Genomic DNA, 26,416 nt, shown 5'->3' on the forward strand with positions numbered 1-26,416 from the left:
CATATCGTGAGCCTCAAACACGATTGTTTCCTGCTAATATAAACCTTGAGCACACAAAAGATCGCTGGAAAACAGGCCCATCTCAACATAACACCGACTATGACGTTATAGTTGTGATGTACACCACCAACATTAAATTAACTACAATGTTGTTACAATGCTTATATATATATATATATATATTTATATTATTATTTTATATGGTAAGTTCTACATTCATAAATGCAAATGAGCTCGGATTAAGCCCATTATAAGTACAATATTACCCAATTAAGGTTCAGATGAAGATTTATTTTGAAACATTGAAAGGAGTTTCAAATCCTATGGCAAGACTATGGCATATTACAATGCGTAAAATTCCTCATTTTGAAAGAATTGTATTGTATACCCTCTTTATTCTATTTTTTAATTTATTTTGTAGAATCTCTTTTTATTTAAATTGTAATATTTTTTACTTTAAATATTACTTGTAGTCATTTACGATTGTTTGCTTACAATGTTGCTGCATGATGCTTTAATTGTACAATTATTATGATACAAAATAAAGCACAATCATGCAAAAAAACAAAAAATTTTACAATGCTGAAACAAAGCTGTCACTGCTGAGTTAGCGCTACATACCAGTTAATGCTATATGCTAGTGTTTAGGCTTAAATTTTACTACTGACGTCACAGTTGTGTTTTGCAGGTCCATACAAAAAAAAAAAACACAAACTTACCACTCGTAAACATCCATTAACAATCTCCAAACAATTGATTATTCCTCAAATTCTGTATCTTTGTCTGATACAGGCTCAAACATAAGGTCTGTTTACCCGCACAGAGCTACTGAAATGCGCTGTTCTGTGAAACAGCCAATCATAGCAGAGCTCAACATTATTATTTATGACCATTTCATTCTAAAGGCAAATCCTATGGTTGTAAATGGACATGTAAACCACCTCTGGATAATTTTTGCATTTAATAAAGCCACATACCTTGTGATGTAGAAATCAGAACAATTTAACATTATATCAATGTATTTTGGCACCTTTAAACACGCAATTAACTAATAAAAGCTTTAAAATGCCCTTACCGATATGGCCTCTTAATATGGACGGTTTCCGGCAAGGCATTGTGGGAGCGACGTGACGTCAACTACACAAGCCAATCAGCGGCACGCGATGTTTCCCTTGCAGAAACTTTGGCGCGGCGCTTTGAAAGAATAAGCCGATCGTGAAAAAACAGATAAGTTTATTGATCATAACGACTGATCGATGTCAAACACGCTGTTAAACGATTAATGAAGACGCGATTTAAAGTCTTGCGGCGGATCGGTTCCGCTAAAGGTGTTTATTTATTAGATGCGTGTAAGTGTTTGTGTTATTGATAACGTCAGATAGAATGACGTCTACTAAAGAAATCAAACGTAAGTAACAATTTTCTTTTGATCTATCTATCTATCTATCTATCTATCTATCTATCTATCTATCTATCTATCTGTCTATCTGTCTATCTGTCTATCTGTCATCTGTCTTCTAGTAACGTTATTTGCTTCCTCATTATGTTATTATTATTTTATTTTTAATATGTTACACTGTAATATTATTGCAAATCCAAATCTAACACAATTTACAATAATAATAGTAAATTAATCATGTATAACATGTATTTTTGTATTTTATTTGGTGTATTTTATAAACTATTCTTTTTTTAATAACGTTTATATGGACGTTAATGTATTGTAAGTTAGATGCATTTACTTTTTTATTTCTTACTATTACTACGTTATCTTGCGCGTGTTGTGTAAGTTGCATTATTCATGTGTATACAGAGCTACAGAAAGCCAAAATTAAAGCACAAAGCAACAATAATCTGAAGGAGGAAGCCAGTCTGTGTAATCAGCTCGGAGAGGTGTTTGCTAAAACAGGTACAAACCCCAAAAGATCCACAAACTGTCATGATTTTAATTAATTAATATGTCTTTATTAATCATGCTGTTCTAAATGTATATTTTGTTGTCATGGGTTTCCCTTAGGTGACTACCGTGCTGCTATCGAAGAGCATCGTCAGGAATTGTCCCTGTCTGAGATTTTGAACGATGTGATTGGTTCTGCTGTGGCCAATAGGAAGATTGGCGAATGTTACGCTGAGCTGTGGAACATTGAGGCCGCTCTGAAGGTCTAGAATCCAAATAAATCATTGAATGTAATTGAATCGCACATTTTGAGTCTCACATGCGTTTTTTTCTCTCAGCATCAGAGACTTCACCTGGATCTGGCTCGATCCGTCAATGATGCCGCAGAGGAGCAGAGAGCCCTGGCTACCATCGGACGGACGTACCTCTTCCTCTTTGATTCTGACCAATTACGGGAGAGCTTGCTCCGTGCCAAAGATGCTTTTAAAAAGAGCTTTGCCATCGTTGATTAGCGGTTAGAAGGTTAGAAATAAGCCTTGTCCACTTTAAATGCCCACAAATAATTTGGTACGTTTGATAATGAGCACAAGCTGACAGACTTAATGTGTCATCTAATATTATATTGAGAAATATTAAAGAAATAATACAGAAATGAAATGATTTGACTGTGTTTTCTCTCCGTCTGCAGGTACCGTCTCCTCGCGAGAGCTCAGTGAAATGAAAGCTCGTCTCCTCCTGAATCTGGGTTGTGTGTATGATGGATTGAAGGAACCACAGCGATGCAGTGATCTCATCAGACAGAGCATCTATATCGCTGAGTAAGAAACTCCTACCTGTAAATTAGCAAACTGCAATGTACCCCAAAAGAAAAATGTGCCCGTTTTGATCACCCTAAAGCCATCTTATGTGCAGGTGTAGGGCAGGCCTCTGTCGTAACCTCATACAAAATAAATACAATTTTATGCAATTAGATTAAAGCCACAATATGTAAGATTTTGTAATAAAACCACTTGCACATTGTGAGATATTTATTGCATTATCCCAAAATCCAGAGAGATTGCTGTTTTGAATAATGGCTCGTCTCTTGTCTGTCTTGTAATTGTCACCCTTTTGCTGACTTAATATCCGTGCTATCCTCAGTTTCCGGTTTGCGGAAAGCTGTTGTGCCTTGCAGCCAATTCATTACAATGGCATAAAATAATATGATCAAACGTACGTTAATTCATTACCTCATTTGTGAACATGATTAGTAAATTCCTTATGCTCCGTTCACACCAGCCGTGATAGAGGCGTCAAGCGCGAGTGATTTCAATGTTATGTCAATGTGAAGACATGTTGATGCGCTTCTGGAGGTCTTGCGGCGCGAATTAGGCGTTTAGCGCGGCAAGTGCGATTCCGCCTCATTCACGCGTCTAGTTTGCATGACTGGCACGAATTAAGCGTTGCCGCGAGTTGAAAAATGTGAACTTTGGCGGAAAAACGCGCCGCGTTAACCAATCAGGAGCTTGCTCTATTAGTGACGTGATTACAGGATGCGAGTGGAGTAGCAGAAGCCCCTCCAATGACGCGAATTTCCGCGTGAATGTCTCGATGACTAGAATTTCACGCGTGGCTTTCACACGCGAATGAAGCGAGTAAACTCAAAATGTTAAAGCGGCAAACAAGACGCAAATTTGACACCTCAAACGTGGCTGGTGTGAACCCACGGTTACATCTCTGGTTGGTGGAAACACCATCTCGCATCGTTCCACTCTTCTTCATAACGTCGTTAAGCATCGCCTTTGTTATTGTGTAATAATGACCTATAGTGGTAAAAATCCTACATATTGTGGCTTTAATAGCTTTTCCCTATTAAGAATGAACAATTTTCATTAAAAGATTTGAATGGTAAAATATTACGGGGTTGTTTCTCGGACATGGTTTAGATTAATCCAGGACTAGGCCTTTGGTATATTAGGGCAGTGGTTCCCAAACTTTTTCAGCGTGCGGCCCCCTTGTGTAAGGCCTCCCAAAGAAAATTTGTGACAAAAAAAGGTTCTAAAACTCAAAATTTTAATAAAAAAAACATTAAATAATACAAAAAAGAAAATAGTGCTTTTGGTTAGTAGCCTTATTTTTTTTAGATTGAATTACACAGAATTCATGATAAATTAATGTATTTCATAAAATGTCATAAAACTGGGGCCCCCCTGGCACCATCTCGCGGCCCCCAGTTCGAAAACCACTGTATTAGGGCATTCAAGTAGTTTTTACAAATAAAACTGGTGTGCATCTTGAGACAAAACAATGGCACTGATGTATGTTAAGATATGTCAGTACAAAGTGTTTTTAAATTAAGGCAGCTCAAACATCCATTTTTGTCTGGAAGGACTAGGATAAGCCCTGTCCAGGAAACTGCCCCTAAAATGTTTTTATGTAAAATAATAATATTTAACTCAGTTTTGGTGCAAAAATAATAAAAAAATTGATTTCAGGAAGAACAACCTTGTAGAAGATCTCTACCGTGCCAATTTCAACCTGGGCAGCATCCACTTCCGAAACGGGCAGCACTCTCGTGCCATGCGTTGTTTTGAGCAGTCTAAAGAATGTGCCCGTAAAAACAAGGATAAATTCAGCGAGAGCGAATGTTTCCATAGCATTGGCAAGGTAACTATCCAAACCGCATCAGTCAATTTAGCAGCGCAAAGTTCATGGGTTTATCCCTGAGGAACACACTTTGGATAAAAGCATCTTCCAAATGCATCAATGATGTAAAAACAGCTACATTTCTCTCTTATGTTCAGATATTGCTTCATCTTGGTGATTTTGCGGCAGCCCGGCGATCTCTGAAGAAATCCTTCTGTCTGGGCTCCCAACAGCCTGCAGAACGAGAAGCTGTGAAGAGAGATTTTAAACACGGTGAGACAAAAACATAAAAGGTCAGATATATAAGTGCCACACGAAATCTACAACGGAGCTCTCGATAAGCTTGCTGCTTGAATTTTGTTTTGAACTTCGTAGCGATCCGAGGCTGTCAGCTGGAGCAGGCGGCATCAGAAACGAGCGAGAAGTTTTCCCATGAGGCCATGGGGCTGGCCGAGCAGTTGGGTGATCTCTACTGTAAAGTGGGCTGCTATAACAAGGCTTTGGAGGCTTATCAAACACAGGTAAGAATATTTTTACAAACGTTTGTACCTCGAATGACAAGTCCTGACTGCGTGCGTCTGGATGTGTTTAGCTGGCGTGCGCGGGGGCTTTAGGAAGGCCGGCCCGCGAGTTAGCCGTAATTCACGTGTCGCTGGCGGCCACGTACACAGACCTGCGACAGCATCACAAAGCTGTGGAGCATTACAGACAGGAGCTTCAACTGAGACAGGGAAACCCGAAAGAGGTGAACTGAGCTAATCAAATTAAATGAAACACAAATGTACGTAAATAAAACCTGTGTTTAAGCCCCTTAAACGTCCTCGATATTTCTATCATGTCAGGAGTGTAAGACGTGGCTGAACATCGCTACCTGTCAGGATGAGATGGGCGAGTCTATGGAGAAAATGGATGCCAGTTACACTTCGGCTCTGAGCTGCGCTGAGAGATCAGAAGTGAAGCTACAGGTCAGTTTCTGCGTTTTCAACTTTAAGACAGGACAGGTTTAGCATGACACGTGACGTTCGATTTGGTTGTGTGTTCAGAGACGGGTCTTGAGGGCGTGGTTACAGGCCCAGCGGCGCTGCGGCTCCTCCCAGTGTGATGACACGGAGGCGCGGCTGCAGGAACTGTGTGAGCGTGATGGGCGGAGTCTGGAGGAGAGCGAAGATGAGGATGATGAAGATGAAGAGATGGAGAACAGTGAACCGCTGGAGGACAGTGACATCCAGTGCTCAGACTCGGGTAATACAGAATAACACGTGCCTTCTGCTTATGCAGTATGTATTTTGACAATACTCTCTTTTTTATACCATGGTATTATTTTGTAAGTAAGAAAAAGTACTGTTGTTTGATGAATAAAATGGTAGTGAATTAGTTCAATTCTGTACCATGGTGTTTTTGTGGTACTCCTAAGATGTTTATTTCTGAATGTTTGTACAGATGAGGATCTGGACGGTTATGATAAAATGGTCTCGGGCAGGAGAAAGACTCAGAGGGTGAGGTGATTTTGCAGGTTATGAGGTTTGTTTATTTATTTACGATTATTTTATGATCTTTTATGTTTGCTGTTCTTTCGTCTGTGCAGTGGAACCGGAGGAACGAAAAGGGAGAGACTGTTCTCCATAGGGCCTGTATCGAGGGGAACCTAAAACAGGTCCAATACCTGGTTGAGCAGGTGGGTTTAAAACTCATGCTAATGCTGTTTCTGTGGTTTGTGGGGTTTCTTTGGTTCTGGTAGAGCAGGACACCAGGACAACAAAATTATGGGTTCAATTAAACATCCGAATAAGTTGTGATTGTTTGGGAGAAGAAGTCCTCTAAAGTGATAGGGCTAAATTACGATTAATCGCGACTAATCGCTTGCAGCCCAATCACTATAGAGGTATAAAAGTTTTTGTTTACATCATATATGTGTGTGTACTGTATATAATAATTGTGTATATAAATTTTTATTTCTATAAATTATATTTTAAAATTGATAAATATATTTTGTCTTAAAGTTATATATGCGTGTGTGTCACGTCCACAAAATACTCGCAAAACACTAACTTAACACTAAACTCTGATTACACATGAGATTAAGCTAGTATCTGACAAACTCAAGTGTGTCTTTTATCATAAACCCTTTAGACTCGTGTGCAGCATTCACGTATTTTGACTAAACGCATGATACACATGGTTAACATGACGCGCCGAACACATATTTTAACATGACGATCCAAACACACGAGCTTTAATGAGCTTTGCATCGTGCACCTTCGAAAACCGACTGCCACTATGTGTGTGTGTGTGTGTGTGTGTGTGTGTGTGTGTTTATTTGTATATACATAATTATTATATACAGTACAGTACACACGCATATATAATATAAACAAAAACTTTTATTCTGCAAACGATTAGTCGCGATTAATCGTTATGAAGCTCTACTTGACTGGGTTAACCAGGTGTAAACTAGATCTTTTTTTAAGTCTTGTGTGTCTGTTTCTGCCTCATAGGGTCATCCTGTGAACCTCAGAGATTATTGTGGGTGGACAGCTCTGCATGAAGCCTGTAACTACGGTCATGAAGGTATTTTATTGTTTACTTGCTATGAATTCGAGTGGTGAAGTTTTAGACCGTCAGAGGGCAAAAATTTATGTTTTTTTATTTTGTTTAGAGATCGTTGCTTTACTGCTGGAACATGGAGCAAATATAAATGACCCGGGAGGTCGAGACTGTGACGGGGTTACGCCCTTGCATGACACCCTGAACTGTGGACACTTTCATGTAGCTCGACTGCTGATACAGAGGGGGGCGTCCGTCACTGTTCGCAATGGCAAGGTCAGACACGCAAATGTTTAATAGCTAAATTGTACACAGGTCCGTGTATCTGTTTGAGTTTATGTATATTTTAAAAGTGCACTGTGTAATTTTTTAAAAGGATCTCTTAATAGTAATGCATTAAAATATACATAATTATATTATCAGTGGTGTATTTACATAATGAACTGTATTTGTAACTGACATATGAAAATCTTGAAAGTGCTATAATTGGGTCCCCAGTGCTTCTATCAATCTAGATAATGTGAAAAAGATCAATCCAGTAACTTAGTTTTGGTAAACCATTCTCTGCAAGCATGTGAAAAAATAGGTCATTGAAATCTAGCTCCCCTTGTGATGTCAGAAGAGGATAATACCGCACCTTAATGTCCTTTAAATAAGCCAAAAAGTAAGGAAAAAACTAAAAAGGAAAAGAACTAAATGTTATATGCACCCTAATAACCACCCAACCTTTAGTTCGTCTTAGCTAGTCAGGCTAGTTTGGCTAAGTTGGTTGACTGGTCTTAGCTGGTTTAAGATGGAAGTAGCTGGTTTAAACTGGTCCTCCCAGCCTGGCAAAGCTGGTCTTTCAGCATGCTTTCTAATCAAAACCCCTCTAAAATCAGCCTGCTACACAATCGCAACCAGCTAAAACCCGGCTGGGAGACCAGCTAAAATCAGCCAACCAGCTTGGGTTATTTGAAACGATGATTTTGTTTCCTGTATGAATCTTGTCTAATGTGTTGTTGTTGTAGGGACACACACCTCTAGACACACTGCGTCAGTGGTATAATACGTACAGTCGACAGTTAGACCAAGAGACGAAGCAGGAGTGTTTGGAGACGGAGAAACTTCTGAAGAGAGCTTTGTCAGGAGACGGTGAGAATCAGTGTTAAATCTTTATAACATCGTTTAGATTTCAGCAAGTTTTGATAACTTTTTGAGGTAGTTTGTGTTTGTCCAACATGAACATGTATGCAGTAATAAATTGTTTGTCTAGTTCGTGTTGTGCCGGCTGCTCCGCGTCAGCAGAGGGAGCTACAGGATAGTCAGCTCTTCGATGCTGAATATTCAGAACCACTACTGCAGAAAGATGAGATGACCGCCTCACCGCAGCATACTGTTCCTCGCCCGGAGGCCAGCCCCAAAAACTCCGCCTCCAGAAACAGGGGCTCTTCTGGACGGCCACGGGGGATGGAAGTGGAAGTTCTGTATGGGGTACGACTGGATCTTGTGTTTTTTGTTTTAACAGACTAAGAAATTATATTTGTGCCGTTTAACTTTTTTTTTTTAATTCTCTTTTGTCACTTTTAGATCGAAAGCGATTTTTCAGACTCGGACTGTTCAATCAGCCCTTTGCGTCCTGTTCGATCAGCACAACGCTTGCCACCCGCCCCGTCCCCACAGGAAGTCCCGCCAAGCCAGGAAGTGCCATCCACTTACGGGATCAGAGATGCCCCGTCGCCTCCGCCGGCAGTATCGGGAAGAATACAGTACCAGAAGGTCATACAGAACCTGGGCAGTGCCAAATCCCGCCTTTTCTCTCAGAGCCTATCAGAGCCGGCCTTCAGTAGCACTCCAGCCGTGTCAGTCAACAGCAGATCAGCTTTGGTCCCTGAAGACGAGTATCGGGCAGATGATTGGTTGGAGGATGATTTGGGAGACATTCAGCCCAAAAAGAAACGGAGAGTTTCTGAGCATAGTGTCCCACAGGAAACGACTAGGAAAAATTACAATCATTACACTGCATCTACTGAAGCACAGCCAAAAGGTTTGTGGCACACGTGATCAATTTTACCACTTTTACACAGAGCGTGGATCCTACACTGCTAAAAATTACTTGTTTTGAGTAAAAATATCTACATTTTTTTTATTAAGATGCTTTTTCTTTATGAGCAAAATGACCCAAGAAAATAAGTCTAGTTTTTAGACCAAATATATAAAATTTAAGTGATTTTGTGCACAAAACAAGCAAAATTTGCCAATGGGGTAAGCAAATTTTTCTTGAATTTTTCTTGAATTTGGTGTTTAAGAAAAAAAATGTTGCTCACCCCATTGGCAGATTTTTTTGCTTGTTTAATGCACAAAATCACCCAAATCTGATATCCTTGGTCCAAAAACTAGACTTATTTTTTTGGGTCGTTTTGCTCATCAAGAAAAAGCATCTTAATTTAAGAATTTAGATATTTCTTCTGAAAACAAGACAAAAATACAAAGAAATTTTTGTCTTAAAATAATTTTTTTGAAGTGCATAAAATTACCACCTTGCAAAAAATGACTTTCTTACTTAGTACTTTTGTCTTGTTTTCAGTAAAAATATCTAAAAAAAATTCTTAAATTAAGATGTACTGTATTTGCTTAATGAGCAAATTGAACTAGGAAAATAAGTCTAGTTTTCAGACAAAAAATATAAAATTTTAGCAAATTTGTGCTTAAAACAAGCAAAAACATCTGCCAATGGAATAAGAAAATTTTCTTGAATTAAGTGTTTATGAAAAAAAATAAACTTATTTCAAGAAAATGTTTCTTATTCCATTGGCAGATTTTTTTTGCTTGTTTTATGCACTTATTTACTTAGTTTATATTTTTTGTCTAAAAACTAGACTAATTTTTCTATGTCATTTTGCTCATCAAGAAAATGCATTTTAATTTAAGAATTTTTAGATATTTTTACTGAAAATTACTATACTATAGAATTACTATAGAATTGCTAGAATGCCAACACGTCCCAGAATTGATCCCGGGGTCGATCCAAAAATAGCAACCTAGTAACATTGTCCGGATCAGTTCTGGAAAGCACCCGTGTAAACGAATGGCAATGCTGTAAACGAGGTGTCGTAGTGATGATGCGTGCCATAGGAACATCAATTTTGTTCAATTTCTCTACCAAGGGTTTTAAAGGGGAGTTTTGTCGTCATTTACTCAGCATCATGTTGGTTCAAGCCCATATTTCTTTCTTTGTTCTGCTGACCACAAGCGAAAATATTTGTATTAAAGCAGCAAACGAAAGCACCATTGACTTACATAGGAGAAACATTTCTCTTTGTCTTTGCAGTTCAGAGTTCCTCCAGCAGAGGTCTCTCTCTGAAAAAGGGAGCCAATAAGTCTCGACAAGTAAAGATGAATCAACTGCCTGGAATGGTGATGCTGGGTAGACGAGAGGTCAGCAGGTCACAGAGCCCAACCACAATCCAAGACCCTGAGCCTGCACCTCTGCCCTATCAGCCAATGGTAATACAGACTGTTTCATTGGCTAAATCGGATATGAAATGCAGGCTGGTTACCTCAAACTGATTAAAAAATACACCCATCACTTTTATTATTATAGGTTTGGTGGACAGTTATGGAATGAATAAATTAGTAAATGTCTTATAACATATGTACTACTGTTGTTTTTCAAAGCCACAGACACAAGCCCAGAGCAGGACGTCCCATGTGCCTACACCAATCAGAATGAGGGTCAGAGTTCAGGATAACGTCTTCTTGATTCCAGTCCCACACAGGTCTGATATGTTTGTCTGTGTATGTATCAGATTATGTTGATGTGTGTATTTATGAATATTATGTTGTCTTTAGTGAGGCAGACAACTGTACAGTAGCTTGGTTGTGTGATCAGGCCGCTCAGCGTTACTATCAGACGTGTGGATTACTGCCACGTCTCTCCCTGCAGAAAGAGGGCGCTCTTCTTCTACCCACAGATCCACTGCTGGCTGTACTGCACACTAATGAAGAGGTCAGTGACACACACATTATTATTATTATTGTGTCTTTAGCACCTTTGAAAGTGAAATGAAAGTGACATGTTGGTCAACACATACTCGAAGTGACCCTGGCATTTAATCAATCCCAGTGAGAACTGAACACATGCCGTGATCACACACACACCCTGAGCAGCTATTCCTATAGAGACCGTTCGAAAAGCAGTAACACGCTTTAGTACAAATTACCCAAAAGCTATAATAAAATACTTGTGCAAATCTTCTCAGGCCACATGATTGTATATGAAATAATTGTAGACTGAATTAAAATAAAATTAAAAGTGGTGTTTGTAAATTTTATCTAGTGGTGAAATTGTGATATTGCAACAGCTCACCCCTCAATTCTAAAACGCATATGTTAGCCTCCACAGGACAAATTTTTTTTGTGTGATACAACGTAGGGAAGAAATGCGATCTCTATAGAGCAGTTTGTTTCATTTAGGGTTACTTATGAGAGCAACTTCCATGTAAGGAGAGGTGTATGTAGATAAAAACGTCTCATTCTAAGGTAATAAAAACAATTCAGTTTATTATGTAAGGTCTTTATACACCACTGATAATACAGTAGTGTAGATTATATTGCATTTCTGTCAAAAGATCCCTCTAAAAGTTGCACAATGCACCTTTAAAGGTGCAGTGTGTAAATTTGTGCACCATCTAGTGGTGAGGTTGCGCATTGCAACCAACGGCTCAGTCCACTGCTCACCCCTCGCTTTTGAAATGCATAGAGAAGCTACGTCAGTCGCCACCGGTCAAACATGTCATCGTCGGAGGCAATTTAGTCAAAAAAGTTTGTCTGTTAAGGGCTTCTGTAGAAACATGGCGGCACAAAATGCCGACTTCCATGTATGGGGACCCTCTGTATAAGTAGATAAAACATCTCATTCTAAGGTAATAAAAACATAACGGTGCATTTTGAAAAGTCTTTATACACCCCTGATCATATAGTTTAATATTTTGCATTTATGTCAAGAGATCCTTCTAAAAAATTACACACTGCACCTTTAAGTGATCGTCTCTTTAGCTGCATTTCCATTGGCCTTCAAATTGCATGAATTGAAAATGTGCCCAATGGTAACACAGCAATTTCGCATAAACTCCCATATATAACAAAAAGTTTTCTCTCAGGTGTTTTTTCAATAAAGGAGTATGTCGATAAACTGCAATGGAAATTTTTTCTTTCGCTTTACATGACACTTGACGTGCGTAAAAGTCACATGATCAATCTTCAAACATGATGCGGTATGTTTTGTTGGAGGACAAGTCAGAAGAGGTGTGTTCGACTTAATGTGGCATCACAAGAACCGACAAGCGTGACATCAAACACTGCAAAAGCAATTCGGTAGTCGACTGCTCTGTATGCTTTTTAAGTCACTCTAGTTGTATTTTGATGTCAATCGCATGTCAGTCTTGGCGGCGGCGTATAAAGCCGATTACACCCGTCAGCGTGGTTTTTGGGATGATTTATCGCGTCGATGTGCAATTACACATGCAGACCGCTAGTAGGCAGTTTCTGCACGTGTAACCCACAGTACCAATGCAACAGCAAAAAAAAGCAGCCAGTAAACCCACAAATGAATGAAGAAGTAGTAGCTTGTTGTGTATGATGGAAGAAAGCCAGCAGTGATGAAAGTAAATGGACAGCGACCTTTATTGCAGTTTGAGTTAAATCACTCCTCAACTTGGCCCATGTTTGTTTTTACCGTTGATGCCCATGAAGAAATTCGAGACAGATTTTTTTTTACCTGACTAGTGGACCAATCACAGTGCTTGCGGTCTGCGTAGAACAAACCCGTTGTTTAAATTTTGTTGAGGTGCGTGTCAGGCTACGTACAGCCTACGCATAACCTACGGCATAGATCCTAGGCACAACCATAACTTACACTTAAGTCGCATGACATCTGTTAATGGAAATGCTCTTATTTTACAATAGTTTTTTGTCGACATTTAGAAAATATTGCTAAAGTTTCTTTAATGGAAACGCATCTAGTAAGTATTGATAGCGATTTATTGTCTGCAGGTTGTTGCTGAAGTTTGTTCGTGGGATTTACCTCCGCTCCCCGAGCGCTATAGGAAAGCGTGTCAGACTCTTGCAGTGGGTGAGTGACTTTATTTACACGTAATGCTTTTTTAAAACAACTACTGTGATGAAATGGTGAAACTTTACAATAATGTTGTACTTGTTAGCATTAGTAAATGCATTGGCTAATATGAACTAACAGTAAGCTTTGTTAATATTAGTTAAAGGTTAACAGTTACAATTTTTGATTTTAAAAATGTATTAGTAAATGTTAAAATTAACATGAACTGAGATTAATAAATGCTTGTTGGTTTATGTTAGCTAATGCATTAACTAATGTTAACAAATACAACCTTATTGTAAAGTCGTACAAAAAACACCAATGTTGAAATGCTTTTATCATTTATCCTTCTGCATCCTTCAGCTATGCACTACTTTATCTCAAGCATGTTTTATAGTTTGCCAGTAACTTTGCACATCTATGTTTTTTGTGCACATCTATGTGTGTGTTTCAGAGGAGAACAAGCGTGTTTCTCGATTGTGCGAGGTTCAGGATAACAGTTCCTGTGTGAACGTTTCTGGATTGAGTTTGCCGCCCGCGTCACTGGCTCCTCTCCTCCGAGCATTAAAACTACAGGCCAGTCTGACCGAGCTACGGCTCTCTGCCAACCGTCTGAACGACGACCTCTTACCCGAACTGATGTCTGCTGCTGCCACTATGCCCAGGCTGAGGATTTTAGACATATCAGCCAATCAGATCACAGGAGAGGGACTCAGTAAAGCATCGGATGCAATTGAGAGGCGGAGTCAACATGCATTTCCTGTAATTATGTTCTTTAGTTACTTTTTGCACAGAAAATCATTACTTTGTCATTACTATTGATTAGTCTTTATTGTTTTGTCTACTAATTGGATAAATCTTTTATTTATTACTCATCTACACATCAGAATAATTTATGTAATATCATTGACAGCTTATTGCTTTTATTGGACGCTCTGTGAAACTAGTTGTATTGAAACTAAAATGGGAAAAGTTTGCAGTTGAGCTTTTCTCGAACACCTCTTCACGGTTTGTAAAAGGTGATGAAGAGGGCGTGTGTGTTACTTTAAGTAAGCCGCATCTAACCTAGTTAGTCACAAGTCTGCTATTTCGTGAAAATCAAGTGACGCTGTTCCTGACCTGTGAAATCTTAAAATAGCTATTCATAGCTGTAGTGAATTCAGCCAGCCTATACCGGTTATCAAAAGTCCATATACGTAGGGTTTAAACAAAAGACGTCTTAATTTACAACCATAAACTGGCAGGATAGTTTGATATGTTTTAATCGTTTCTGCATATGCATGTTAGTTGCTGTGTTTCTGTTAAAGGGACACTCCACTTTATTTTTTAAATATGCTCATTTTCTAGCTCCCCTAGAGTTACACATTTGATTTTTACCATTTTGGGATCCATTCAGCTGATCTCTGGGTCTGGCGGTGCCAATTTTGGCGTGGCTTGGCATGGTCCATTGAGTCTGATTGGACCATTGGCATCGCGCTAAAAAAATAAGTTTTTTTTATTAAAGAGTTTGGATATTTTTCCGACTCTTCTGTACAATAGTTACATCATGTACTAAAGGGCGATTTATAGTCGTGCGTAGGCTATCCGTAGCCTGTGCATAGCTCTGCGTAGCCTGACGCACACCTCGCAAAAATTTTAACAGCGCGTCAGATCTACGCGGACCGCAAGTGCTGTGATTGGTCCACCAGAACCCCTCCCGTCAGGTAAAAAAAACTGCGTCATAGGTATTTCCGTTTGTGACGGTGAAAACAAAGATGAGCCAAGTTGAGGAGTGATTTAACTCAAACTGCATCAGAAGTCGTTGTTTATTTACTTCCATCATTGCTGGTCTTCTAAAATTATACACAACAAGTTGCTGTTTCTTCTTCGTTTGTGGGTTAACTTGCTAAGCTTCTTCTTCTCTGACGTTCGCACTGCTACTGTGGTTACATGCGTAAAACTGCCTACCAGCATTCTGTGCGTGTGTTTGCACGTCGACGCGGACGACGACACAAAAGTATAAATGAAAACCGACGCAGAACCTACGCCGTCGCAGCTACGCCGTAGGACCTACGCACAACTATAACGAGCTCTTAAGACCGACAGAAAATTAAAAGTTGTGATTTTCTAGGCCGATATGGCTAGAAACTATACTCTCATTCTGGCGTAATAATCAAGGACTTTGCTGCTGTAACATGGCTGCAGCAGGCGTAGTGATATGACGCACTGCCTGAAAATAGTCCCCTTGGTTACTTTCAATAGCAGTGGACTATTTTCGGCCAGTGCATAATATCAATACGCCTGCTGCAGCCATGTTACAGCAGCAAAGTCCTTGATTATTACGCCAAAATGGGAGTATAGTTCCTAGCCTTAATTGGCCTAGAAAGTTTTCCGTCCATCTTAGTACACAATGTAACTGCAGAAGAATCAAGTTTTAAATAGGAAAAAATATTGAAATTCTTTGGTTATTTTTTTAGCGCAATGCTAATGGTCTAATCAGATTCAGTGGATTGTGCTAGGCTGTGCTAGTGGTAGCGCCAGACTCGGAGATCAGTTGAAGGGATTCCAAAACTGTAAAAATCTAATCTTTAACTCTAAGGGAGCTGGAAAATGAATATACTTTAAAAAAAGTGTAATGTCCCTTTAAATAGTAAATAATGTTAAAGGGATTGTTAATCCAAAAATGAAAAAGGTCGCTCCTGCCACTTAAGATTAAAGCAGCATCATGAGGCTGCAGTTCAAAAAAAGTGTGATGACAGGAAGCTTGTAGATGATAAACAGAAAATTTCATTAAAATATATAAGACATTTCACAACTAATTCCACTACTATAAAAATGGGCTTTGTATAGTGAGCAGAGGTGGACAGTAGTGAAATATTTTACACATTTTTTTAGTATGTGTACTTTATCAAAGTGTTATTTTCCAAAGCAAAAAAATATTACTAGATTAGATAATAGATGCATACTCAATTTTTTATTTACTTAAGTGTTAATATGAAATGTGGTGGTGATAATAGTGTGATATTATACTTTGGAGTGCAGTGAAGTATAATTTAAAAAAAAAACCCACTTTGATAAAGTACATTCATACAATACTGGAGGAGAATTAAAATATTGTCCACTTTTTATTTTCTCCCTCATTTCTAGTGACTTTGGATAAAAGCATATCTGTTAATAATAACAAAGCGTTAGTATCAGATCATAGCGTGATGTCCTCCAGCCCTGACAGGATGTGTTTTGTTCTTTTGAAGTTGGCCACAGAAGAAATGACTTGCTGTTCCTTTCGTTGGGTTAAGTTGTGGTTTATTTGTGTGGGGGGTGATGACCAAGTGTTAAAGAGGAGCAATGTGAAATTCACACTTATATGAATAAGCTGCTCGTCCCCCACTAATATTCATGTGTCATTGTCTCTGTTTTGTAGTGTCTAGAGGAGTTGAATTTAAGTATGAATCCTCTGGGAGACGGATGGGCGCAAGCGCTAGCGAATATTTTGTCCGCCTGTCCCCTGCTCTCCACGCTGTCCCTGCAAGCCTGTTGTCTTTCTGCACGCTTTCTCCAGCAACACCGCCTCTTATTGGCCAACGCCATGGCCAGTGAGTGCATTTGTTAAACATCTTGTACAGTAACTAACTAGGTCACTGAATGTACTCCGTTTCAAGTTTAGTTGTATCTGTAATATTACTTTACTTTAGGGCAGTCATATTCGAAATAAATAAAATTGAAATGAGATCATGGTCTTCTTCATGTTGATCTTTTATGATTGCAGGCACTGGGAACCTGAGGTCAGTGTGTTTGTCCCATAATGCATTGGGGTCCACAGGTTTTGAGCTCCTGTTGAAGACTTTACCGATGCAAAGTCTCACACGGCTTCAGCTTTCTGCAGTCTGTAAAGGTTCACCTGACCAGCCCTCCATGGAAATCCTCACTAAGATCCTCACACAGGTTCTTAAACCTCATACGTCATCTTTATTTAAAATGTTATAGTCATCATCAGCTCATTTTTATAATTCCTAAGTCTTGAAAAAATCCTGGATAAATTAAATAATTAAATAACTGGTGCAGTGTTTTACTCATTTTTATGCCAAAGACCCCAGATATAAAATAGGGACCTCCCTCTGTTTTTGGCTAAAGATAAAATATTAACATCTTGAACAGGTGCATTTGAATGACACTTTCATTTGTATAGATTACAGGGTTCCCACGGATCTTTGAAAGTTTGTGAATCTGGGGAAATAATTCAAGGCCCTGGGAAATTTTTGAAAATATACATGCATAGATACAGGTCATTGAGCATGCTTGAATCTATTTTATGTAAGAAGTTTTCTGAAAAAAAATCCATATTATGTGTAGTGTAGTATAATCAAATTTCTAGCCTTTTAAGCACACGTGCTAAACTGTTCGCTTTAAATGATTATATTTTCTGTATGCGAATGTTGATTGATATGAAAATGTTTGAAAATAGTTGTGTTTCACACATGAAAACGTCTCGGGTTACGAATGTAACTGTTGTTCCCTGAGAAGGGAACGAGACGCTGCGTCTCCCTTGCCATACTTCCTGCATCCCTGTTATGCCGTCTTTGGCAATATTTCAGATAGCGTTATACTTCCTGGCTTCTGTGTCACCCTGTGTTTGTCATTAAGCCTCACCATTGGTTGAATTTGATATACACATTCAGACGCACTTACCCCTGGAGGCGTCCCCAAAGTGTCACCGCAGTGACGCAGCGCGAGTTCCCTCGAAAGGAAGCTCTCGCTTGAAATGTGTCCCCACATTTAGTCCTTGAATTTGAGGGTATTGGACCTGGAAAGGCTAGAAATTTTATGATATTATCCTACACTACACAGGGAATAATATCTTTTTTCCAGAAAACTTCTTGCATAAAATAGATTCAAGCACTTTCAATGACCTGTATCTATGTATGTAGATTTTCAAAAACTTCCCAGGGTCTTGAAATTTTCCCCCAGATGCACAAACTTTCAAGAATTTCAAGGACCCGTGGGAACCCTGTGTAATGCCACTTTTTGGCATTTAAAGAGACACAAGGCAGCATTTTTATGTTAATAAATCATCTTCGTAAGTCTGTATATGGTTAAATGACTCATTACATGACGAATGAAGACTCTCTCGCCCGCCCCTACCGTCTGTAGGAAGAATACCCCACTTGCAAGTTCGCTGTATCCGACCCGGTGTCCTTGAGTCTCGTCAAGTCTCAGATATAGAAAGCATTTACTCCCAGACACTAGGGGGAGCTAGTAGAGAAATAATACTCAGACTTGCCTTGTGTCCCTTTAAAGTCAGAAGTTGTTCCCCGATCCCTGTTTTCTACCAATATTAATCTTGGAAGAGACGGGAGTATCCCTTTAAGTAATCTTTGTGTCAGTGTCCCGCTCACACTGGCAAGATTTATTTGCCATAACAACCGGCTGCCTGTAAATGATCCCGCTTACTACATGACTGCCTGCCACATGAGTCAATTATTGGAAACAAAAGGAATAACAATTTTCTAGCGGCTTTAAGCCAATGCACAAAGACAAACATGCAGTTTGGTGCAATTATTTGTACGTTTAATGTCATGCATTTTATTAATTATGCATATTAGATGTATTTGTAAGTATTATGAAGATGGAACAGTATGATGCTGTGTTATCAGTTTCAGGAAGTGAAATTAACACATTGGAGACTTTTAGTAAGGTGTTACTAAAAATGATGTAATTGTTTAGTGATTATTTGTGTGTAATTGTATTTGTGTATGTTGGGGTATTCAGGGTGACTGCACACTAACACACTTGAGTCTCTCTGGAAATGGCCTCACGGATCACAGTGTACTGTCCATCGCCCGGTAAATCATTTTATATATTTTTTTATTTATTTTATTAATCACAATGTATTTATTTGCAGCTATTACATCATACAAAGCAATGATTTTATAATAAGAAATTGTTGTTTTTAGGTGTCTTCCTGTCTGTCCTTCTCTGGTCTCTTTGGATCTGTCAGCCAACCCTGCTGTGACGTCAGCAGGACTCGGATGTCTCCTGAATGCCCTCATGGAGGCCCAGCGACCTTTGACCCACCTCAATCTTCAAGGTAATCACGGATAGCTATTTACAGCTTTAAATGTCTCATTTTTAGTCTGATCATGTGTTTTTATGTACTGTATATTATTTACATGCTCCCAGTGGTTTAGTGGTTACACAAATGGAAACCTTGCCAGTTCGAACCCCAAAAGGGTGATACATGATGTTTCACCACTGTGCCCTGACTGCCCTTCATTGTTAAAGACCCAATATGTTTGAAAATATCCAAAAATATTAAGTTTGCAGTTTTAAAAAACGATCCGCCCCCGTTCATAAGGTCGAATGTCAATTGTATCACGTCCGGGTTATCAACGTATTTTGTATAACTACAAGCTCCCGTTTCTTTTTCATCACAGGCTGTCAGGTGTCCGGTCCGTGGGGTGAACTGAATTTGGACAGTTTATCCGATCACATCCGAGATCTGCGTTTGTGTTCTCAAAGTCTGAATAAGCTAGACCAGAATGCATTGCGGCAGAGCTGGGAAAACAGGACTGATCCTGTGCACATCTTCTCTCGTGAATCTAAATGTATGCTGACCGTCAATGGACCGTCACGGTAAACCTGGCAAAGTTGGCGTTTGTGTTGGCAGGCAGTGCTGTATTTCTGGTATGATACACTTAAACAAACACGTTTGTCTGTGAATGTGTCTCATTGTAACGTGTGCAGTTTTTTAAAAATGATAAATATAATTATTTGTATATTTCTGCATGTTCTCTTTATCACTGAATAACTAGTGATATTATGATTTTCTGTATGAAATTGGAGAATTTAGCGTGAACAGTATTATGATCCTCCAAACGAGGGTTTAAAGTTACAGAAGAAACTGACCAATAAAATACTTATCCAAGCAAATACTCTCTTTGTAAAAGTTCATGCTCAGGATCACTAAAACAGCGTTTCACACATTTAATTCTCAGTTGCATAGAAAAAAAATAAAACCAAGTGTACGTGACAACAAACATGCATCAGCTTTATTATATTGAGAGAGAAATTTTGCAGATCTGCAATATGTGTGAATGTTAAAAAAAAGCACAGAGGCAACACCATTCGCTCTGATGCTGAACTCAAATAACACTTTTGCGTTTCTTTAAGCCTAAAGCAAATTGAATCCGTTTTAATTTCTGTCATATTACAAAGCATCATAATATTGAAACATTGATCAAACATAAATGCTTCACACTTTATTGAGTAATTCTTATTATTTTAACACCAAGAGTTTAAAACATTAGAAAGGTCTCTTCTTGCAAATGCCAACGTTCACACAGATGGTTGTTGGGTCGTCTGACGTTGAAAGTTCTTCGACCAGAACGCCCGTGTACTTGTTCACCATACCCCTACACGCAGATTTTAGGAACCCAATCTGATCACAGACCATTGATAGCTGACTTTTAATGTCATCCTGTAGAAAAGTGATGATCAGAATTAACAACAGGAAAATAAAGCACCAGTCCAGTGTTGATTTGTATATCTACTTTTTTGTATTAAAAAAGTTTCTGATGTGAGCACACCGACCTGGGTTGCACCATTGGAGATCTTTTTCTTCACGTTCCTCATAGTCCACTTACACGTCCAGCATAATCCAGGAAGCCCTTGGTTCGTTTTGACCATGACTTCACCCTAACAAGAAAGATACATGCATGCATTGAGTGATTATTGCCGTTTATGGTAGTAAGAATCTCACCAAACCCAGCTGGATGTTGGAAGTAATTAATATTTTACTTTATTTACTTTTTTGCTCACTAGCCAAAGTGGCTAGTTGTTTTCCAAAGTTACTAGCCATTCAGCATTTTTAGTGGCCACATTTTTGTTTGATTATGATTAAACTTGACTTGGCATCCTAAAATAACTTTAATTCGAGCAGATTTATTGATTTAGCTAGATTAGATGCAAAATGACCACCCAATGCTGGTATATACCAGGTAGATGATATCTTTAGGTGCATGAAAAACATGTTAGTAGTAAGGCATAAATAGATTAACTTCTAATGAATATATTAAAAGTGGAGCAGGGGTGTAGAAGACTAACTGAAAAGATAAACACAAAAACCCTCGACACTTTAAATATTCATTAACAACAGTAGTGAATACTGTCATGTGGACACATGGACATGTGCATGAATTTTACTGTTAACTTGTTTATGCAGATTGTATTTTATAAGCTTTCTGTTAAAAGTGATTAAAGACTTTTACTGACAAATGTCAAGTAGCCTTCATTAAAGGAATAGTCTACTCATTTTCAATATTAAAATATGTTATTACCTTAACTAAGAATTGTTGATACATCCCTCTATCATCTGTGTGCGTGCACGTAAGCGCTGGAGCGCGCTGCGACGCTTCGATAGCATTTAGCTTAGCCCCATTCATTCAATGGTACCATTTAGAGATAAAGTTAGTAGTGACCAAACACATCAACGTTTTTCCTATTTAAGACGAGGAGTTTTTACGAGCACGTTTGGTGGTACAAAATAAAACGTAGCGCTTTTCTAAGCGGATTTAAAAGAGGAACTATATTTTATTGCGTAATAGCACTTTTGGGAGTACTTCGACTTGCCTGAAAAGTCCGCTCCCCTTCTCACTCTCATAATGGGAGAGGGAGGGTGTTACCGCGCCGAGTCGAAGTACTCCCAAAAGTGCTATTACGCCATAAAATATAGTTCCTCTTTTAAATCCGCTTAGAAAAGCACTACGTTTTATTTTGTACCACCAAACTTGCTCGTATAACTACTCGTCTTAAATAGGAAAAACGTTGATGTGTTTGGTTACTTCTAACTTTATCTCTAAATGGTACCATTGAATGAATGGGGCTAAGCTAAATGCTATCGAAGCGTCGCAGCGCGCTCCAGCGCTTACGTGCACGCACACAGATGATAGAGGGATGTATCAACAATTCTTAGTTAAGGTAATAACATATTTTAATATTGAAAATGAGTAGACTATTCCTTTAATATGATGTGCGGACCACATCGCGTGTTTTCTGCTTTGATTTCGGATAAAACTAGGACGTGTGCATTCAGGAATGGGTATGAATTTCTCTCTGCTCTTGCCCAGAAAGTGTGCACGCACTTTAAATGTCTTCAATCACTTCCATGCAATTGTTTTATCTTTCCCCAAGTGTGCATCTCGTCCATTCGCAAATCGATCAGCGCTCAAGCTCGTTGGTGAATAACCCCTACTGTACGCTGCGCTGGGTGTGGTCTTGGGAGTCATAGTTTCCCAGTGTTGCATTGCGCATTGTTTATCATTTCGCATAACTTTTAAGAAAACTACAATAAAAATGTATATTCAACCTGCCAAAGTGGCTAGTGGGATTGGCTGTCTTACCCACCACAGCGGAAATCTACCTTCATTTGGTGGCTGTTAATGTCAAGCCCTGGTTATAAGCATATGCACTACAAATATTGTAATCTATAAGCAAGCAAGTAAGCATGCAAATAGGCTCAAAATCTAAAATAACGTCATGTGGATGTTAAAAATTGAGATTAACTCACAGAACTTTCTTTATTTCCAATCATTTCTTCTCTGTAGATTTCCCATTGAAGAGCGCACGCTGAGGAAAAAGTAAAGAACATAACTGGTATTAAATGGGTTATGATCATGTTATGACAATCTTACAATTTATGCCTGTCATTTACAGTAAAGCACACACATGAAAGATTAATAGAGTATTATCAGTGGGTTTTTACCTGAGGATACCAGCAGGGTGACAAGGATGATAAATCGTAGCATCTTGCTTGGTCTGAACACTAAGACTGATCAAACTGTGTTTAATTTATGCACAGAAGATCTTTTGTATTGCTCTTTTTCACACATCAAAATCACACTCATGTATAGTCTAAGTGAGACTTTTAACAAACACCTTCATTGTTTCTGCATGTGTTACTGTATTTTCCGGACTATGAGTCGCATCAGTCAAAAATGTGTTTTGAAGAGGAAAAAACAATATATCAGTCGCACTGGACTTTACGTCAGTGGCGGCTCGTGACTGCTCATCCGAGGGGCACAAATTCAAAATAAGTGTTCGGAGAGTTATGTGTGTTGCTTGCGTTTTCAAAATATGTATTTGTTGCGTCATGTAAACCATGTGCATCACGTGTTACATGCGTTAAAACCATTTATGATAGAAGAGACGCTGACATTCACGAAATACACGCTAGACACTTCCTTTAAGGGGACAGAGAATGAAAAACCATTTTTACCTTGTCTTTGTTGAATAATGGTAGTCTACCCGCATTCACAAACATACAAAAAGTGCTAAACATGCTAAACATCTCAGTCTCATAGAAATTCCTCTTTTAGAAATGTCAGCCAGAAAACAGCCCAATCTGAAAAACTGATGCTTATGACATCACAGGCATCTAACTGCCCTTCCACTTTAAAATAATTGGCTGCATTTTTTGAGTGGCAGCAAAGTCAGCCAATCAGTAATGAGATTGCAAGTTAAGCCAGTAGGGGGAGCCAAATAGGTGCAAAACCACTTGTTTAAAATCCCCCACCCGAATAGAGCTATCTGAGAGAGGTTTTAAGGAAGCTTCTAAGGCATTACAGACCCAAACAAAAAATAATTGTCTGCATGTCACATCACAGAACAAGGATAAATACTCTGTTCAATCATTCTATGTCACCTTTAACAATAAACTTTGATTATGCATGAGATTGTGCGAGTATCTGGCAAACGTGAGCGTCTCTTTTATCATAAACCCGTTAGACGCGTCTGCAGCAGGCACTTATTTTGACAAGACAGGTGATGCACACAGTCACCGGACGCAACTGCTATACGTCGGTTTATTTAGAAAATTAATTCACAAAATTCAAGCCCAAGAACAGACATTTAATCTGGAAAGGAAAGATATTCAACTCAACAATGGCACACAGAACAGCAGGCTGAATAGGTGTCTGTACATGTTAACGTAACATTAATAGTTATCACTGAACACAATAGCATATCAAACATACCTGGGAAAATCTGAACAGGCTAAATTAACACGACAAGCCAGATCAAGTTTAAAAATATCCCGAAGTGATTTCACATCACTGAATTTATGTACTTGAGCAGCATAGAGCGGACTCTCGCGGCTGTAGACAGTAATGGTTTCTCTTGGTTCATATGAATTAATTTTCACATATAAGTCGCACCTAAAGTCACAGGACCAGCCAAACTATGAAAAAGTGTGACTTATAGTCCAGAAAATATGGTAATTCTCAATTGCATAGACAGTGTCAAAAAAGATAAAACCAAGTGTATGTGATAAACATGCTTCAGCTTTATTATAATGAGAGCGCAGCACAGATCAGCAATATGTGTGAATGTTAAAAAGGATGCAGAACTCAAATAATACGTTTCTTTAAGCATTATGCAAATTTAATCAGTTGTAATTTCTGTCATCATCATAAAAGTAATGGCAGTTAACTGAAACGTTGATCAAACACTCACATAAATGCTTCACACTTTGATGAATTCATATTTTCAACACCGATAGTTTAAAACATTACAAAGCTTTCTACTTGCAAACGCCAATGTTTTTACAGATGGTTGCTGGGTCGTCTGACGTTGAAAGTTCTTCGACCAGAACGCTTGCGTACTTCTTTACAAAATCCTGACACGCACGTTTTAGGAACCCAATCTGATCACAGACGCTTGTTAGCTGATTTTTTATTTCATCCTGTAGAAAAGTGAAGATCAGAATTAATCACAGGAAAATAAAGCACCGGTCCAGTGTTGATTTACTTTCTGTATTAAAATTTTTTTTAATGTGAGCACACTGACCGCGGTTGTATTATTGGAGATCTTATTCTTCACCTTCTTCAAAGTCCACTTACAGGTCCAGCATACTCCAGGAAGCCCTTGGTTCATTTTGACAATAATTTCACCCTAACAAGAAAGATACATACATGCATTGAGTGATTATTGCTGTTCACGGTAGTCAGAATCTCACCGAACCCAACTGGATTTTGAAAATGATATTTTTTGTTATAAGGATATCACCTGTGCACTACAAATATATATATATATATAAGCAAGTAAGTTCTAAATCTAAAATAACGTAGTGTCATGTAGATGTTAAAACTTGAGATTAACTCACCAGAACTTTCTTCATTTCCAGTCGAGTCTTCTCTGTAGATTTCCCATTGAAGACCGCACGCTGAGAAAATAAGTGAAGAACATAACATGATCAAAGCCCATCTAATACCAATTTAGACAATCTTAAAATTTAAGCTGGTCATTTACAGTAAAACACACACCTGAAAGATTAATAGATAATTATAAGTGGATTTTACCTGAAGATACCAGCAGGGTGATGAGGATGATAAATCGTAGCATCTTTCTTGGTCTGAACACTAAGACTGATCAAACTGTGTTAATTTATACATGCAAGATCTTTTGTATTGCTCTTTTTCACACATCAAAACCACAAACATCTATAGTTTAAGTGAGACTAAGTGAGAGGTGAAAAACACCTTATTTGTTCCTGCATGTGTTACTTGTTTAACCAAACATAGATTTTATTTTATCACACAACTCCTAATAGCAGTATACTTTATGTTCAATGTAATATTCTAGGTGATGAATTTATTTAATAATACATATAATACTATTATTATTATTAAAGGATTATTTGGAACACCATACTAATACTGTGTTTGACCCCCTTTCACCTTCAGAACTGCCTTAATTCTACGTGGCATTGATTCAACAAGGTGCTGAAAGCATTCTTTAGAAATGTTGGCCCATATTGATATGATAGCATCTTGCAGTTGATGGAGATTTGTGGGATGCACATGCAGGGCACGAAGCTCCCGTTCCACCACATCCCAAAGATGCTCTATTGGGTTGATATCTGGTGACTGTGGGGCCATTTTAGTACAGTGAACTCATTGTAATGTTCAAGAAACTAATTTGAAATGATTCAAGCTTTGTGCCACGGTGCATTATCCTGCTGGGAGTAGCCATCAGAGGATAGGCACATGGTGGTCAAAAAGGGATGGACATGGTCTGAAACAATGCTCAGGTATGCAGTGGCATTTAAACAATGCCCAATTGGCACTAAGGGGCCTAAAGTGTAACAAGAAAATATCCCCCACACCATTACACCACCACCACCCACCCACCTGCACAGTGGTTACAAGGCATGATGGATCCATGTTCTCATTCTGTTTACGCCAAATTCTGAATGTCTCAACAAAAACCGAGACTCATCAGACAGT

General features: G+C 38.6%; 3 protein-coding genes across 4 annotated transcripts in view; 1 reads left to right on the top strand and 2 right to left on the bottom strand.

The window, feature by feature from the left end:
• The first annotated feature begins 2,279 nt into the window (after positions 1–2,279).
• Positions 2,280–20,066, top strand: tonsl (tonsoku-like, DNA repair protein). Its single transcript, XM_055172114.2, has 25 exons — positions 2,280–2,419; positions 2,586–2,715; positions 4,372–4,543; positions 4,681–4,795; positions 4,898–5,043; positions 5,115–5,267; positions 5,365–5,487; positions 5,566–5,764; positions 5,963–6,018; positions 6,108–6,197; positions 7,018–7,090; positions 7,179–7,342; positions 8,077–8,200; positions 8,322–8,539; positions 8,636–9,092; positions 10,377–10,552; positions 10,724–10,824; positions 10,898–11,054; positions 13,100–13,178; positions 13,615–13,922; positions 16,561–16,732; positions 16,906–17,081; positions 18,906–18,979; positions 19,091–19,224; positions 19,571–20,066. Exons 2-25 carry the CDS (start codon positions 2,615–2,617, stop codon positions 19,771–19,773), a joined length of 3,771 nt encoding a protein of 1,256 aa, XP_055028089.2. The 5' UTR covers positions 2,280–2,419; positions 2,586–2,614; the 3' UTR covers positions 19,774–20,066.
• A 307-nt stretch (positions 20,067–20,373) lies between these two features.
• LOC129417450 (antimicrobial peptide NK-lysin) lies at positions 20,374–23,762 on the bottom strand. The gene is made up of 4 exons (XM_055172126.2): positions 22,897–23,762; positions 22,702–22,760; positions 20,727–20,831; positions 20,374–20,613 (listed from the first exon to the last, which is right to left on the bottom strand). The coding sequence occupies exons 1-4, from the start codon at positions 22,937–22,939 to the stop codon at positions 20,440–20,442; spliced, it is 381 nt and encodes a 126-aa protein (XP_055028101.2). The 5' UTR covers positions 22,940–23,762; the 3' UTR covers positions 20,374–20,439.
• A 690-nt stretch (positions 23,763–24,452) lies between these two features.
• The window catches only part of LOC129417986 (saposin-C), a 32,212-nt gene continuing 30,248 nt past the window's right edge, over positions 24,453–26,416 (bottom strand). For both annotated transcript variants that reach the window (XM_073869961.1, XM_073869960.1), the window contains exons 3-4: positions 24,978–25,082; positions 24,453–24,873 (exon numbers count right to left, since the gene is read on the bottom strand). In XM_073869961.1, coding sequence (XP_073726062.1) covers positions 24,712–24,873; positions 24,978–25,082 — 267 coding nt within the window. In that variant the 3' untranslated portion in view covers positions 24,453–24,711. The remainder of the gene's footprint in view (positions 24,874–24,977; positions 25,083–26,416) is intronic.

Source organism: Misgurnus anguillicaudatus, chromosome 7 (assembly GCF_027580225.2).
Source record: "Misgurnus anguillicaudatus chromosome 7, ASM2758022v2, whole genome shotgun sequence".
NCBI lineage: Eukaryota > Metazoa > Chordata > Actinopteri > Cypriniformes > Cobitidae > Misgurnus > Misgurnus anguillicaudatus.